This window comes from Myxocyprinus asiaticus, chromosome 1 (assembly GCF_019703515.2).
Source record: "Myxocyprinus asiaticus isolate MX2 ecotype Aquarium Trade chromosome 1, UBuf_Myxa_2, whole genome shotgun sequence".
NCBI lineage: Eukaryota > Metazoa > Chordata > Actinopteri > Cypriniformes > Catostomidae > Myxocyprinus > Myxocyprinus asiaticus.
The window spans coordinates 33415399-33432602 of record NC_059344.1 but is presented as its reverse complement, the minus strand read 5'-3'; the positions used below and the strand labels follow the sequence as shown (position 1 = coordinate 33432602).

The following is a 17204-nucleotide window of genomic DNA, read 5'->3' as shown; positions in this document are numbered from 1 at the left end:
GTGTGTGTGTGTGTCTGTTTTGTCCATTACTGTAAATAAGGTGTAAATTCCCTTCTCCTTCAGGTCATGGCAATAATAAAGAACACAGTCCCTTCCTGAGCAGTTCAGACTCAGCATCAAAGAGGAATGACTACTACGACAGAAACTTGGCCCTGTTTGAGGTTCATTTTTTTTTTACAATAATATTTAGTTTTTGTTTAATTTTTTTTCCCATTAATTATCAAATCTAAAAACGTGCTAACCCTCCACTAAGTACTGTGATGTAGCAATAAAACCATTGTCTAACAGAACTTTCCAGAAAGTAATGTACATTCAACAAATTTTACAGTGTACATTTGTTTGTTTGTTTTTCTAAAAAAAGCATTTAAAATTGCATTACATTTTTGAAAATTTCATGTGAAAACATGGGAATAATGGCAACACAATTTAGATGTGGAAATTGTTTACATTTTTGGTATTTGTGGTACATTGTGTCTTTCGATAGGAAGAGTTGGACATTAGGCCGAAGGTCTCCTCTTTCCTAAGCCGGCTGGTCAGTTACACAAATGTTACTCAGGGAGCCAAAGAGCATGAGGAGGCAGAGAGTGCCGATGCATCCAAGAGGAAACCCCCCAAGGTAGAGATAAAGGAAAGCAGAAACACAACTTTTAAATAGTAATAATTACACCAATGTATTTTCACTATAACCAAAACGTTTGACAGTGCAAACATTTGGAAGCATGTGGTTTTTGCGTATTGCTTATTGTGACATTTTTTACTTTAGTCAGATTATATTAAAAAGCATGCTTCATTATGAAAATATGAGCCAAAACTTGTGACCTCTAGTAAATGCTGGTTCAGTTTATTCCCACTGAGAGTTAAAGGGATAGTTCACCCAAAAATGTAAATGCTCTCATCATTTACTCACCATCATGCCATCCCAAATATGTATTACTTTCTTTCTTCTGCCAAACACAATTGAAGATTTTTAGAAGAATATTTCAGCTCTTTAGGTCCATACAATGCAAGCGAATGGTGGCCAGAACTTTGAAACTCCAAAAATCACATAAAGGCATGAAAATTCATTCAACTCCAGCAGTTAAATCCATGTTTTCAGAAGTGCTGTGATAGGTGATGGTGAGAAACGGATCAATATTTAAGTCCTTTTTCACTATAAATCTTCACCTTCGACCAGCCCTATCAAGTAGATGGCGATATCCATGAAGAATACGAATCGCCAAAAACCAAAAGACGAATGTGGATGTGAAAGTGGAGATTTATAGTAAAAAATAAAAAATAAAAAATAAAAATAAAAAATAAAAAACTTAAATCTTGATATGTTTCTCACCCGCACTCATCACATCACTTCTGAGGATATGGATTTAACCACTGGAGTTATATGGATTATATTTAGGCTGCCTTTATATGCTTTTTGGAGCTTCAAAACTCTGGCACCCATTCACTTGCATTGTATGGATCTACAGAGCTGAAATATTCTTCTGAAAATCTTCATTTGTGTTCTGCAGAAGAAAGTCATACACATCTGAGATGGCATGTCAGTGAATGTGAAAATGATGACATCATTTTCATTTTTGAGTAAACGATTCCTTTAAGAACCACTGAAGTGTGGCCTTAATTGCTCTCCAAATCACAGATTAATAATCAATCAATCAATGCTTTGGAATAACTGGCTTACAGTTTACAAGACCTTTTAAAATTTTAAGTGTTAGAATAAGGATAAACACCTGCAAAAATGTTCTCTCTCTCTCTCTCTCTCTCTCTCTCTCTCTCTCTCTCTCTCTCTCTTCTCTCTCTCTCTGCCAATTTTCCTCTCTAGTCTCCGAATATGGGCACACTGATGGGAGTCTATCTGCCATGTCTGCAGAACATCTTTGGTGTGATTCTCTTTCTGCGCCTCACCTGGATAGTTGGCACAGCAGGTGTCATCCAGTCCTTCTTCATTGTTCTCATGTGCTGTTCCTGTGTAAGTTCTTAAAAATTACAAAATAAAAATAAGAAAAAACTGTCAGGCTATGTGATTATGGCCATTATATTTCACCACATTGTACCTTTGCTTGTCCTCACGTGTATGTATGGTGGTGTCCATTTAGGACATCCGTATGCATGTCTTGTTTGTAAACAAACAGCCTACCATAATTAGAGCTTGTGGACTACTGTCACTAAGCATAGACTAAATAATAATAAAAAAAAAGTACATAGACAAAGTTTGTCAGAAAAATTGCAAACAAAACAGGACCATTTTAAAACATTTAAACGTTCATCATATTTAATGAAGTACTAACCTAACATTTTAAATTTTGCCAACTTGCCAAGAAAATGTTTCCAGATGTTAGCTGTATTAGCTTACATCTGAAATACATCTATGAAATTAAAATACTGTGATTGCATAAATCAACCGGAAATCTATTTTATTAGATTATGTTAACCCTGCAGTAAATGCAGTGGTTATAATAAGGTATTACTGGATTTGGATTGATTAGCCCGTTTTGTGTGACCAGTCTCTCACTCTCTCTCTCTCTCTCTCTCTCTCTCTCTCTCTCTCTCTCTCTCTCTCTCTCTCTCTCTCTCAATTCAATTTAAATTACATTTAAAGTACTTTTTTTTAGAATGATTGTGTTTGCATACAATATTGCCAAAGCATTAATACACAAAACAGATAATGACAAGACAAATAATAATAATAAAACAGTAACAAATAAAAAAAAATAAAATAAAAAAATAAAATTAAAATAAGGTGCCATTTAATGAATAAAATAACTATAATAATAATATACACCATACAATATAAAATAAAATAAGCATTTAACAAGACATTATGAACATAACATTTTTTTTTAAATAGTGTGACTGAAGTACATTAAGGCAGTGATTGGTCTCTCTCTCTCTCTCTCTCTCTCTGTCTCTCTCTCTCTCTCTCTCTCTCTCTTCTGAGGCGCCTCCTTAGGGATAATATTATTAATGTAAGAAAAGCAATGTTTTAAAGAATGATTTTTGTTTTCTTTTTTCATCTTTAACAGACAATGTTAACAGCAATATCGATGAGTGCTATTGCCACAAATGGTGTAGTACCAGGTAATTTAAAATGTTTTGAGGTTCACACAACTTGTTTTACAAATAAATATATTTACAAATGGTATATCACTGTGAAACTCTAATTCCTAATTCTTATGCTCTTACAGCTAATACTGTAAATTAGAGAGAAATATCAATATTCATATATTATATATGATTGTTTGTTTATTTTTTAATTGGCAGCTGGTGGGGCTTATTTCATGATATCCCGGTCTCTGGGTCCTGAGTTTGGTGGTGCAGTTGGTCTCTGTTTTTATTTGGGCACAACCTTCGCTGCTGCCATGTACATACTGGGAGCAACTGAAATATTTTTGGTCAGTCTCCTTTCATTATGACAAAAAAAAATGTCACACACACACACACACACACACACACACACACACACACACACACACTTGGTTTGACCATTAAGGGGGACCAAATGGGGGGGGGGGGGGGGTTAATGTTTCATTACAACACATTACACAATGTATAAAAACGTTTCAAATGCATGAACAGATAAAAAGGTGTATTTATTACATACTCTTAAATATTTATACACTGTATCATATCAAACATTCAGAAAAAGCATTAAGGTTAATGTATATGTGTAATGTTAATGTCACCTCCTTCACAGCATTTGGTGGGGGGGGGGGAAATTATACGCCAATATGTGTAATATATATATATATATATATATATATAGCTACATACACTTATACACATATTTGTTTGTGTAACTGTATATAAATATACAGTACACACACACACACACACACACACACACACACACACACACATGTGGCGAAGACACCGGGGCTGTAATGTTAAGATCCATATGTAGTTTAATAAACACATAAACAGTACAACAAAGTAGCAAATAAAAGGGTAAATGAAAAAGCAGGCAAGGGTTCGGTACACAGGAAGACAGTCCAAGAAAAGCAAACCAAGTAAATCCGAGAGACGGAGGGGTAATCCAGTAAACAGGCAATAGGTCAAAAACACACAAGCAGGCTGGGAAATACGATGAACAGGCAGGAGTCAAAACACAGGGAAAACAGGAATGGTAATAACGCTCAGAATTGCAGACTAGGCAGAACAAGACTTCGCACTGATTGCATTTAAACATGGAACTTAAATAGACAGAGATAATATGAAACAGGTGGGTGAGTAATCAGTCTGAGCGGAGGATTATGAGAAATGTAATTCGTGAAGGAAGGGTTAGTACTCTGGAGATGGCGACCTCTGGCAGCGTTCAGGAGAGATAGCAGGCGCTGCAGGTGTAACAGAGCCCCCCGCGAGTGGCTCCTGACACGGAGGAGGTTGTCTGTGTCTGGGTCTACCATGACCTCTGGGAGCGGGATGATTAGGGAAATCGTGGTGGAATTCAGAGATGAGAGCAGGGTCCAGAATGTCCTCCGAGTTCATCCTGGAATGCTCCTCAGGACCGTAGCCCTCCCAGTCAACCAAGTATTGGAGAGTCCGACCCCGGCATCGAGAGTCCAGGAGCTTGTGTATCTCCTCTCCATCAATGAGGAATGGAAGGGGTCTCTGGGGGTCTTGAGAGCCCTCCTCTCTTGGAGGCGCCATGGGTTTGAGCAAAGAAACATGAAAGGTGCGGGAAACATGGTAATTAGAGCTGAAGCTTGAAGGACACAGGATTGATTTCACGAAGGATTTTGAAAGGGCCAACATACCTGGGACTTAATTTCTTGCATGGGAGCCGAAGATGAAGATCTTGGGTGGATAGCCAAACCCACTGCCCTGGAGCATAGTTGGGGCCAGGCTGCTGAGATTGGCCTGCTTCCTCTGTCGGCAAATAGCCTGTTGTAAGTGGACGTGAGCTTGATCCCAGATAGCCTCACTGCACTGCATCCAGTCTTCGGCTGCAGGTACATTGGATGGCTCCCCAGACCAGGGAAAGAGTGGGGGTTGAAGACCTAGGATGCACTTGAAAGGAGTGGTTCCGGTGGCCGGTTTGAACAGGGAATTTTGAGCATATTCGGCCCAGGGAAGGAAATGGCTCCAGTCGTGCTGATTCACTTGACAGTAAGCCCAGAGGAATTTACCTAGGTCCTGATTAAGGTGTTCAGCTTATCTATTGGACTGAGGGTGATATCCAGAGGTTAGACTCATGTTGAGGTTGAGCAATTTGAAGAATGCAGACCAGACTCGGTAGGTGAATTGGGGACCACGGTCAGAGACAATGTCTTCTGGTAGGCCATAGAAGTGGAAAACACACTGGAACAGGTTCTCATCACATTCCATAGACAAGGGGAGCTTGGGCAGAGGGATGAATCTACAGGCCTTAGTGAAGCAGTCCACCACGGTTAAGATGGTAGTGAAACCCTGAGAGTTGGGTAGATCTGTGACAAAATCCACTGCGATATGGGACCAAGGACGATGAAGGGCAGGCAGAGGTTGAAGGAGACCAGATGGGAGCTGTCGAACAGTTCTTAACATAGTCAGCAACCTCAGTTTCTCCCACCAAAGCTGGTTTTGCACTAACCTGCAAGTAGCTTGTGCGCCTGGATGTCTGGAGCAGGCCGAGTCATGAACCCATTGAAGAACTGTTGCGCAAGGATCTGGGAACAAAGACCTTATCAGGAGGGCATTCAGTGGGAGTGGGTTCTTGGTTCTGAGCATGGGTGATGTCTGCCATAATGTCCCATTGTACGGGAGTGACAATGAGTGTTGGTGGGATTATCGGAGTCACAGGGTTGTTGCATGTAGTGGACCCATAAATGCGGGACAAGAAATCGGCTTTGGTATTCTTGGAGCCAGGTCGAAAGGTAATGGTGAAATCAAACCTGGAGAAGAATAGAGACCATTGAGCTTGACGAGGGTTTAGACGCTTAACAGACTGAATGTACTCCAGGTTGCAATGATCCATGATCACCAGGAAAGGATGACGAGCTCCCTCTAACCAATGTCTCCACTCCTCAAAAGCCACTATCATGGCCAACATTTCACGATTGCTGACATCGTAATTTCTCTCAGCAGCTGACAACTTGCATGAGTAGAAGGCACAGGGATGGAGTTTGGCGGGAGATCCTTGTCGTTGAGAGAGTACTGCACCAACTCCTGAATCAGAGGCGTCCACTTCCAGCATGAAGGGTCGAGTGGGGTCTGGATGATGGAGAATCGGTGTAGTCGTAAAGCGTCATTTGAGGTCATCGAAGGCTTGACGAGCAGAAGGTGTCCAGATTAGTTTCAGAGCTTTTCCTCGGAGCAATGAGGAGAGTGGAGCAGCCACCGAGCTGAAACGTCTGTAGAAATTGGCAAAACCAAGGAAGTGCTGTAGTTCCTTGATAGACACAGGTAGTGGCCACTGCAGGATGGCTTGCACCTTAGAGGAGTCCATGGTGACCCCCTCAGGGGAGATGACATATCCCAGGATAAAGATGGTAGACTGGTGAAACTCACACTTCTCCATCTTGGCATACAGTTGATGTTGAATGAGGCGGTTGAGCACCACTCTGACATGTTGAACATGTTCCTCAAGGGAAGAAGAGTATGTCAGAATGTCAGCGATGTAGACAATAACCCATTTGCCAATAAGATTGCAAAAAATGTCATTTACATAGGCTTGAAAGACAGATGGACTGTTGGAAAGTCTGACAAGAATCACCTGGTATTCGTAGTGGCCAGTGTGTGTGGAAAAGGCAGTTTTCCATTCATCCTCCTCCCGAATGTGGAATAAATTGTAGGCGTTACGAAGATCCAGTTTGGTGAAGATTTTGGCACATCGTAACTGCTCTAATGCTGCTGGTACCAGAGGGAGAGGATAGCAATACTTGATGGTGACTGTGTTCAGGCCTCGGTAGTCAATGCATGGACGAAGGCCCCCGTTCTTCTTTCCTATGAAGAAGAAACCAGCAGAAGCAGGAGAAGTGGATGGTCGAATGAACCCTCTTTCTAGGGACTCCAATATGTATTCCTCAATTGCTTTAGTTTCAGGCTCTGATAAGGGGTATATTCATCCACATGGAGGAGAGGTGCCCGGCAGAAAGTCAATGGCACAGTCACAGGAACGGTGAGGAGGAAGTTGCGTAGACTTTAATTTGCTGAATGCCTCCTGGAGATCCAAATAATAATGTGGCAGGATCGACATCTCCTTCTCAGCGAGGATAGTCATGGTACTTACAGGAGGGAGAGAAATGGGTTCAGGAAGGTTGAGGCAAGACTGGAAACAGGAAGCACTCCAACGAGTGATTTGTCCATCTCTCCATGAGATCTCAGGGTTGTGAAGTCTCAGCCATAGCAGGCCAAGAACAATCGGGTTCTTAGGAGAGTGAGTGACTAGGAGTTGAATCTCCTCATGATGAAGGAGTCCAACTTGAACACGAATTGTTCGGGTGATTTGTTGAATCTTGCCAGAGCCCAGAGGTCGTCCGTCTAGCGCTGATACATGTAAAGGAGGGACACAGGGGACAAAAGACAGATTTAGATTCATGGCGAGACCCAGGTCAATAAAGTTACCTGCAGCCCCTGAATCTAAAATGGCAGATACATGATGTTCATTATTTAGAACATGCAAAGTAACAGAAACTTCAAACTGTTCAATAAGAATTAGGTTTGAAAGTTCCAAACTCACCACCGCATCCCCCTTCCTAGGGGGATGAGTAGGGCAGGCAGCCAGTAAATGTCCCGACTGTCTGCAGTAGATACATAATCTCTCCCAGAGATGGTGTCTTCGTTCTTTGGAGGAGAGAGAAGAAAGACCCACTTGCATAATTGGCTTGTGATAATTGGTTGCAGCGATGTCAGAGTGAAGTGTCTGTAGAGAGCTGACTGGATGATGGGCTTTGATCAGGTTATCCAGACGAATGGCTAATTTAATGAATTCATCAAGAGATTTCCCCTCATCACGACATGCTAGTTCAGCTTGAAGATCAGGATTTAACCCCTGATGGAACAACAGTTTCAAAGTGTCCTCCACCTACACTGTTTGCACTGCTAGTGTGCGAAAGGATAAAGAGAATTCAGCCCTTACCATCCTCAGAGTGTTCAAAAGCTTCCTGTAAACGAGCTAGGAAGTGAGACAAAGTGTGTTTTAAAATGTTCTCACAAATCCATACTGCAGTAGACCAGTCTAGTGATTTTCCTGACAGCAGTGATACAATAAAGGAAACACGAGCTTTATCATTGGGATACATTTGAGGTAGCGGAGATAGAAAAAGCTCACATTGCAAGAGAAATCTTCGACACTTACTGGGTGATCTGTCAAACTTCTCAGGCAGCGAGAGTCGAGGATTAACAACAGCTGTGAGTGTGTTGCGCTACTGGCTGAGTTGCTTGTGGAAAACCCCATCGAAGATACTTGTAGTTTTAGCTGCACGGATTTAAAGAGTTCTTCCGTGATAGAGGTGAGCTTGCACAGCTACTGATGGTGACTGGTAAGCATTGCTTGCGCTGTAACAAGCTTGTGTAACTGTTGGAAGGCTGCTGGATCTAAGTTTGGTGAAGTCTTCTGTGATGAAGATGCCGGGGCTGTAATGTTAAGATCCATATGCAGTTTAATAAACGTATAAACAGTACAACAATGTAGCAAATAAAAGGGTAAACAAAAAAGCAGGCAAGGGTTCGGTACACAGGAAGACAGTCCAAGAAAGGCAAACCAAGTAAATCCGAGAGACAGAGGGGTAATCCAGTAAACAGACAATAGGTTCAAAAACACACAAGCAGGCTGGGAAATATGATGAACAGGCAGGAGTCAAAACACAGGGAAAACAGGAATGGTAATAATGCTCAGAATTGCAGACTAGGCAGAACAAGACTTTGCACTCATTGCGTGTAAACAGGGAACTTAAATAGTCAGAGATAATGTGAAACAGGTGGGTGAGTAATCAGTCTGAGCGGAGGATTATGGGAAATATAGTTCGTGAAGGAAGGGTTAGTACTCTGGAGATGGCAACCTCTGGCAGCATTCAGGAGAGATAGCAGGCGCTGCAGGTGTAACACACACACACACACACACAAATATGTGCATAAGTGTATGTCGGACTAGAGTCAGACTATAAAGAAGCTATAGCGCCTATACAGGCCATCCGACTATTGGCTCTTTTTTAACCCAAAGATGATCCAACCTTGAAAATAATCATTCATCAACTCTTTTGTCCACAGACATATTTGATTCCTCAGGCCGCCATATTCCATCCCAAAGATATTCATGCAGGAAATGGTACATTGCTAAATAACATGCGGGTGTATGGCACAATTTGTTTGAGCCTTATGGCTGTGGTTGTCTTTGTGGGGGTCAAGTATGTCAACAAGTTCGCCTCCCTTTTCCTGGCCTGTGTCATAATCTCCATTGTTTCCATCTATGCCGGAGCTGTCAAATCCATCTTCCATCCTCCTGAGTTTCCGTAAGTCTGGCAAGACCGGTATTGATAGTCCAAAGAAAGCACAAATAGTTATACTTTACTTTGGGATGTGTTAAATTTCCCTTGTTAAAGATTGAGCCTAGAATATATGTTGAATATTATACAAAGGTAAATTGATTCATAGATCAATAGATTTTCCTACTTAATAGTCAGATCACAAAAGTCAGATCGGAGTGTTGCTGTTGTTTTCTTGTAATGCAAAATGAGAATTAGACACAGATAAATGTACATTTTCATTCTATCTGTTTACTCTTTTTCATTCTTACTGTGTAGGATCTGCATGTTAGGAAACAGGACTTTGGCCCAGGATCTTTTTGATGTGTGTGGGAAGACAGAAGTTGTCGGTAATGACACGGTTCCCAGCAAGCTGTGGAATAATTTCTGCAGCTCTGAGAATTCCAGCACAGCTCATTGTGATGAGTACTTCGCGCAAAACAATGTTACAAAGATCCAAGGTATTCCTGGGATGGCCAGTGGCATCATCAAAGGTAGGGACACCCATGTCTGGTCTACAGCATTTCAACAGGACAGATAAAATTACACAACAAGCTTCGTATGTAAGGATGGAATCAACTAGGCATTTAATGCCAGATTGTCTAGATGCCTGCTTGTCAATTAATAGGTAAGTGGATTCATCCCTTTATTTCACTAAGGCTGAGTTATTTATGTGTTGAAGAAAACATGTGGGGGGATTACATGGAAAAGGGGCAGATTCTAGAGAAGGCGAGTCTGACCTCTGTTGATGTGCACGGCTCCATGGAGAGCTTTGGCTTCTACGTGACTGCTGACATTGCCACTTCCTTCACCCTCTTGGTGGGAATATTTTTTCCCTCTGCTACAGGTAAAATGTATCTGTCCATTCTGTTTTTAGTTAAGAAGTAGATTTATTTGTCTATGCCTGTACTATGACCTGAGTGAAAATTGCTTAAAATACACAGTAGGATATTTTCTCTACTTCAATCTGTCTATGTCTCTGGGACAGGCATTATGGCAGGATCAAACAGATCTGGAGATCTGAGAGATGCACAGAAGTCTATACCAATAGGGACAATTCTGGCTATTATCACTACCTCTCTTGTCTGTATCCTTTATTGCTATTGCAACTGCTATGACATAAAAAGCAAACGTTAGTCTCATCAACAGAACATTATTTAGTTTATATGACTAGTGACATTATATTTGTACTGCATTCCATTTTTCACTCAAACTCAACCATTTCCGAAAGCATTCCTTGATTAATTTGATAGATTTCAGCTCTGTGGTTCTGTTTGGGGCCTGTATTGAGGGTGTGGTGCTGAGAGATAAGTAAGTCATCTTGAGAGTCCAGTACATACAAACACCACCATCTCGCAAACCATTTTACTGTATAATATTGCATGAGCATTGTTTAAAGGGATAGTTCGCCCAATGAAAATTCTGTCATCATTTACTCACCCTTATATTGTTCCAAACCCATTTGACTTTCTTTCCTCTGTTGAACACAAGAGGAGATGTTAGGCAGAATGTTAGCCTCAGTCACCATTCACATTCATGGCATCTTTTTCCAACAAGTGATTGAGTACATTCTGCCTAACATCTCCTCTTGTGTTCAGTGGAGGAAAGAAAGTCATATGGGTTTGGAACAACATGAGGGTGAGAAAAAGATGATCCATGTCTTTAAGCTCCCATTGTATAGTTTGCTGCAAAACATGTTTGAATGGCTATAAAGCAAACATAAGCCGTATGTGTTCTTGTGTGTGCTTTTTAGATTTGGAGATGCAGTCAATAAAAACTTGGTCGTTGGCACTCTTTCGTGGCCCTCGCCCTGGGTCATTGTGATCGGCTCCTTCTTCTCTACAGTGGGTGCAGGGCTTCAGTCCCTGACAGGAGCTCCCCGCCTCCTGCAAGCCATTGCCAAGGATAACATCATTCCTTTCCTAAGAGTAAGAGCTCTACAGATCACATAATATCTACAGTACATGAGACACTTCCCATCATTCATCATCATGTCCTTTTTGTTCATTATAATATTTATATGCACATACTGTACAGTATACTGTTGTATGAAAAAGCAGCATTTTTGTTTTCTAGCTGTGTCTTATAATGTAGAAAGCCTTTTCTACCACCATTAATACTTTTTACATTAACTTTTCAACACTTTATGCCTCGACTTAATAGAAAGGAATTTGAATGAGATGGAAATGTCTGTATTCTCTGTTCCTGGTTTATGTTTACTTCCTTTTCTGAAATGCAAAGCCACAAAAGCCATAAAAACAGGCATTTGCATGCCCATATGTAAAATGTTGTTCCTAAATATGTAATGTTGATTGCAGACAGCTGACTGCTACTTTCTCTTCCTGTGTGTCTGTGTTTGTTTGAATGTGCATATTTGCAAACACAGGTGTTTGGGCATAGTAAAGCTAACGGAGAGCCCACATGGGCTCTGCTGCTTACAGGACTCATAGCAGAACTTGGTATCCTCATTGCTTCACTGGATATGGTCGCTCCTATTCTCTCCATGTGAGGCCTGTTACCACAAATCACAGATTAACTTAAAACTCAAATTCACAAAATAAATGCAGCCTACAAAAAGTAATAGTTTTATATTGATCGCCATTTTTAAAGCATTTCATAATTTTGTAGTACATTTGACACAGATGCCAAAACTTAATTGAATTGTAAAGAAACTAAATGTATCTGTAAAATGAACGTGCTGTATTGGCAGGAGCAAGAAAATGAAATGATCATTGTACCTATGTACTGTAAAATGACTACTTACTTAGAAGCTGAGATCAGCTTAATTCTGAAAGTCATCTCCTCATATATATTTATTGTGCAACTTAGTGACATAGGCAGACTATATGAACAGCACATTTGCTGCAGCATTCTTTCCACTCACACATTTGATAACAAACATGTGGTTTCTCACATGGATTGTCATTATACATTTGTATTACCTATCAAAAATTCTAATTTAAATATGCTTGTTCTCTCAACAGGTTTTTCCTGATGTGTTACCTTTTTGTAAACTTGGCGTGCGCTGTACAAACACTTTTAAGAACACCAAATTGGAGACCAAGGTTTAAATACTACCACTGGTAGGTGTGCATTTGCATTGCATGTGCATGTTTACATTCATAGGACCTTATTTGTGCAAATCACATTTGCATTCAGCTAAAACTGAGTTCACAAAGAAGCTCACTGACATTCTGCCCTTGATATTATTTGCTGTTTCCTCCCTGCTGTTACTTAAACAATTTGAGTAGGTGAGGTAGCGACAGCTATACAAACAAATATACAAACTGGAGAACTGACCGTTAATGAAATAATTCTGACAATAGTATTGAGTAAAATAAACGTCTTCTTTCTGATGTGCAAGATCTCATTGTGTTCTCTCCCTTTAGGACTCTGTCTTTTCTGGGCATGAGTATGTGTTTAGCACTTATGTTTATCTCCTCTTGGTACTATGCCATTGTAGCAATGGGCATTGCTGGTATGATCTACAAGTACATTGAGTATCAAGGGTAAGTGATTCATAATGACATCCATTAAACTGACATAACTCACTGGGAAGTTTTATGTGCACTTGGCAGGGAATCAGGATGTGGACAATTTTACCTCCTTTGTTTAAAACCCTCTCTCTTGTATATGTTTCTCTCTTTCAGAGCAGAAAAGGAATGGGGGGATGGGATTCGTGGGTTGTCTCTCAGTGCAGCCCGTTACTCTCTCCTTCGCCTGGAGGCTGGACCACCCCACACCAAAAACTGGAGGTTCATCACAATATTTCCTAACAATAGCATGTTTCTCACAATTTTTAGATTTGGTACAGAACAATAATGTCTCTATTTTCCACAGATGATTACTCTTCTTTGCATAGAATAGATTTTATTATCCAAATCATAAAAGAAAAAAATATAAAGACGTTTGATAAAAAACATTTTTGCTAAATAAATAACTTAAATGGTTATCAGCTGATATATTCAAAAATACATATTTGAAAATTATTTGGCTATATTAATGTTTTCCCATCTGCTTTAATGTCTACCCAGAAGATATTGTTTGAACTAATGCATTCCTTTAGGCTTACTTCAAACAGTGTTTGTTTTACCAGTAAGTGTTATTTAGGTGACACACGAGTATTATGTAGGCTTCAAACATCTGGTGTTGAAAATGCTATAAAAGAAATTTTCTTTTTTTATTTAATTTTTTTAATAAAAAATAAATAAATAAATTAAATAATTTTCTTTAATTTAAATAATGTTTAATTGTAAATGATTGCATAATAATTACATTAACAAGAATACTGTTAATAGGCCACAGCTGCTGGTTCTGCTGAAGTTGGATGAGGACCTACACGTGAAGTATCCCAGAATGCTTACTTTTGCCTCACAGTTGAAGGCAGGAAAAGGCCTGACTATCGTGGGATCAGTGATACAGGGCAACTTCTTGGAATGCTATGGGGAAACACAAGCCTCAGGACAGGTGAGGAAGTTACCCTAAATGCACAAACTTTTATCCATCATCATGACTGTAATTGCAATCTAAATAAGACTTTTTCTAATTCATCATCATCAAGACAATTTAACGTTATTGGTCATGTTCAATATTTTGGTTACAGCCAATATTTGTACTTGTCAAATTTTAGATCTTTGCAACTCTCTATACACTCTACAGTGCACATGTTTGAGTGCTGTCAAAAAATATGGAATATGTTGAGAAATAACAAGAGGAGATGATTCATATCTTAAAATAAAATAAAACAATGGATATTGAGGTTTTAATGATTTTGCGGTGTTTGGACCATTCGCCAGGCAATAAAGAATATGATGGAGATTGAGCGGGTGAAGGGGTTCTGTCAGGTGGTGGTCGCCTCCAAAGTGAGAGAGGGGATTGCTCACCTGATCCAGTCCTGTGGTCTGGGAGGCATGAAGCACAACACAGTCGTTATGGGTTGGCCATATGGCTGGAGACAGAGTGAGGACCCACGGGCTTGGAAAACATTTATCAGTAAGAGCAAAAAAAGTGGATATTTTCTGCTGAACTTGTGAACATTTGGATTTTGGGGATTTTTTTCCTTTTTTTTTTTGAAGAATGTACGCTCTTAAATGTTTCCACTGAACCTGTAATTTTACACAAACTCACTTAAGTTAGGCTGATGTGTATATTCGTATGTTCCAAATTTTTTCATTATGGTTGTTTCACAATAGATACAGTCCGCTGTACTACAGCTGCCCACCTGGCTCTGATGGTTCCAAAGAATGTGTCATTCTATCCCAGCAACCATGAGCGCTTCACTGATGGCTACATTGATGTCTGGTGGATTGTTCATGATGGTGGAATGCTTATGCTCCTGCCTTTCCTACTCAAACAGCATAAGGTGAACAATTAACAATTAAATTTCTGTAAAATAAGTCATTAACTCTTTACTGAGTGTCTTGCCTTAAAAATTTTGTTTTATACAATACAAATTAATGTAATTTAAAAGTTTTTAAAAAATACTTTAAGGATTAAAGGAATATTCTGGGTTCAATACAAGTAAGTCTTAATTGACAGCATTTGTGGCATAATATTGATTACCACAAAAAATTATTTTGACCCATCCCTTCTTTTCTTTCTTGTTGGGTTTAAGCTTATAATTTTATATAAGCACTTCCATTAATTATTAAAAACTTGTTAAAACTTGTGTATTATTTGAGCTGTAAAGTTTAAATCATCAATTACCGGGATTACAGGGTTTAATGTGTTACGTCGTAATGGCAATGAAGTTGTAAAATTGGAAAGAGCTTTACACAGAAACGGTTTACAAGCAAATTTATCTCACTAAAATCATATTAACATGCATATTGTTTACATCTTGTGGCAATACTTTTGAAACAGTAAGTATTTTAATGTTTACGGATTTACCCAATTCACTTCTATTGGAAGTGCCTCAATGTAATTCATAGTTTTGCTTTTTTAAAGTAAAGGAGGGATGAAATTAATTTTTGTTGTAATCAACATAAATGCTGACAATTAATCTTAACTTGTATTGAACCCAGAATATTCCTTTAACATTTTGTAAACTGTGGCGTGTGTAGAGTTTACTGAAAAAGGACATTTTTAGGGACTAACTAAATCAATTTCTTTGGCTTCCTTTTTGTACTTCAGGTCTGGCGTAAATGTAAGATGCGAATCTTCACTGTGGCCCAAATGGATGATAACAGCATTCAGATGAAGAAGGACCTGGCAACCTTCTTATACCAGCTTAGATTAGAAGCAGAGGTGGAGGTGGTTGAGATGGTATGCCAGAACATTTTATCTTTACTGTTTCACCCCATCAGAAGCAGGATTTATGCCAATTACAGTGCATTATGATTTAATAATGCCTAATTTTACCATTATTTGCAGCACAACAGTGACATCACAGCGTATACTTATGAGCGGACACTGATGATGGAACAGAGGTCACAGATGCTAAAACAGATGAGGCTATCCAGTGCAGAAAGAGACAGAGAGGTACTTTGCAACACTTGTATTATATTACTTGTGGTATATTATTTACAGTATACAAACAATATATTTGTATATTTTGTTCTTTACAGTATAGTGATAAGTATTATTTTGTTCTGTTATTCTATTGGAAGAAAGGGAAAAATTGTGAGAGCTGCAAAGCATTCTACTGTATGCTTGCTGTGAATGCAGTGGAAGTAAAGATGTATTTCCCTTTGTCTAGACACAAATCCATAGATTCCATATCCAACAGGAAATCTTACATAAATAGTATTTCATAGTTAAGAAATTATTGGGAGACTATAATTGGTAAAGACTAAAGCATTAAATGGGCAAAAAGCTTGTTGAAAATATCAGAGCTTCTTAATAGCTAATTACAGATATGAAGCATTGCCATAGAGGGATTCACAGTAATCTAGTCACTTTTTCAGCCACATTATGAAAAGGTGATGTAATCAAGAAAAGACAGGATACTGATTTTTTTGGAAAGGTTTGCCATAATTTTGCCTGCCAGATTCTTTGCTGTGATTGTTACAGTAACTGTGAAAGCCAAATATAAGCATGGTGTAGCATGTGTGTAATGTGTTCTCATAACTCTTCACTCTAGGCCCAGCTCATTAAAGACAGACACTCATTAGTAAGAATGGGCAGCCTGTACTCAGATGAAGAGGAGGAAACAATTGAAGTATTACCAGAGAAAAACCAGATGACATGGACCAGTGAAAAGATGGAAGCAGAGAGACGAAACAGAAACAATGCACCAGAAAATTTCAGAGAACTAATTAGCATTAAACCGTGAGTAGGCAAGCGAGAACAAGCACATACACACCACCACTGCACCACCATCACCACAGCATTTGGGGTTACATTTGTAGTTTTTAATGTTTAACACTGAAACAATAGATCATCATGGTTACTGGTGTAACCTCCATTCCCTGATGGAGGGAACAAAACGTTGGTGTCGATGTAGTGACACTAGGGGTCACTCTTGGGAGCCCGAGACACCTCTGGTCTTTGATAAAAGGCCAGTGAAAAAAAGTGGTATTTGCATGCCACTCCCCCGAACATACAGGTATAAAAGGAGCTGGTATGCAACCACTCATTCAGGTTTTACGCTGAGGAGCCGATATAAGGTCCGGCCATTTCAGCGGGTAGTTCAGCGTTGTGGCAGGAGGGACCAACGTCTCGTTCCCTCCATCAGGGAACAGAGGTTACACCAGTAACCATGACGTTCCCTATCTGTCACTCACTCGACGTTGGTGTCGATGTAGTGACACTAGGGGTCCCTATACAAAACGC

The 17204-nt window shown here is 39.6% G+C and overlaps 1 protein-coding gene across 4 annotated transcripts in view; it reads left to right on the top strand.

Moving 5' to 3' along the window:
* The window catches only part of LOC127448372 (solute carrier family 12 member 4-like), a 36500-nt gene that overhangs the window by 11004 nt on the left and 8292 nt on the right, over positions 1–17204 (top strand). For all 4 annotated transcript variants that reach the window (XM_051710844.1, XM_051710862.1, XM_051710871.1 and 1 more), the window contains 21 exons: positions 64–161; positions 485–616; positions 1817–1963; positions 3018–3072; positions 3256–3386; positions 9178–9419; positions 9711–9925; positions 10114–10278; positions 10420–10518; positions 10685–10742; positions 11185–11359; positions 11818–11936; positions 12416–12514; positions 12821–12940; positions 13082–13186; positions 13730–13898; positions 14228–14423; positions 14624–14793; positions 15564–15695; positions 15804–15911; positions 16513–16700. In XM_051710844.1, the coding sequence (XP_051566804.1) occupies positions 64–161; positions 485–616; positions 1817–1963; positions 3018–3072; positions 3256–3386; positions 9178–9419; positions 9711–9925; positions 10114–10278; positions 10420–10518; positions 10685–10742; positions 11185–11359; positions 11818–11936; positions 12416–12514; positions 12821–12940; positions 13082–13186; positions 13730–13898; positions 14228–14423; positions 14624–14793; positions 15564–15695; positions 15804–15911; positions 16513–16700 (2923 nt within the window). The remainder of the gene's footprint in view (positions 1–63; positions 162–484; positions 617–1816; positions 1964–3017; positions 3073–3255; positions 3387–9177; positions 9420–9710; positions 9926–10113; positions 10279–10419; positions 10519–10684; positions 10743–11184; positions 11360–11817; positions 11937–12415; positions 12515–12820; positions 12941–13081; positions 13187–13729; positions 13899–14227; positions 14424–14623; positions 14794–15563; positions 15696–15803; positions 15912–16512; positions 16701–17204) is intronic.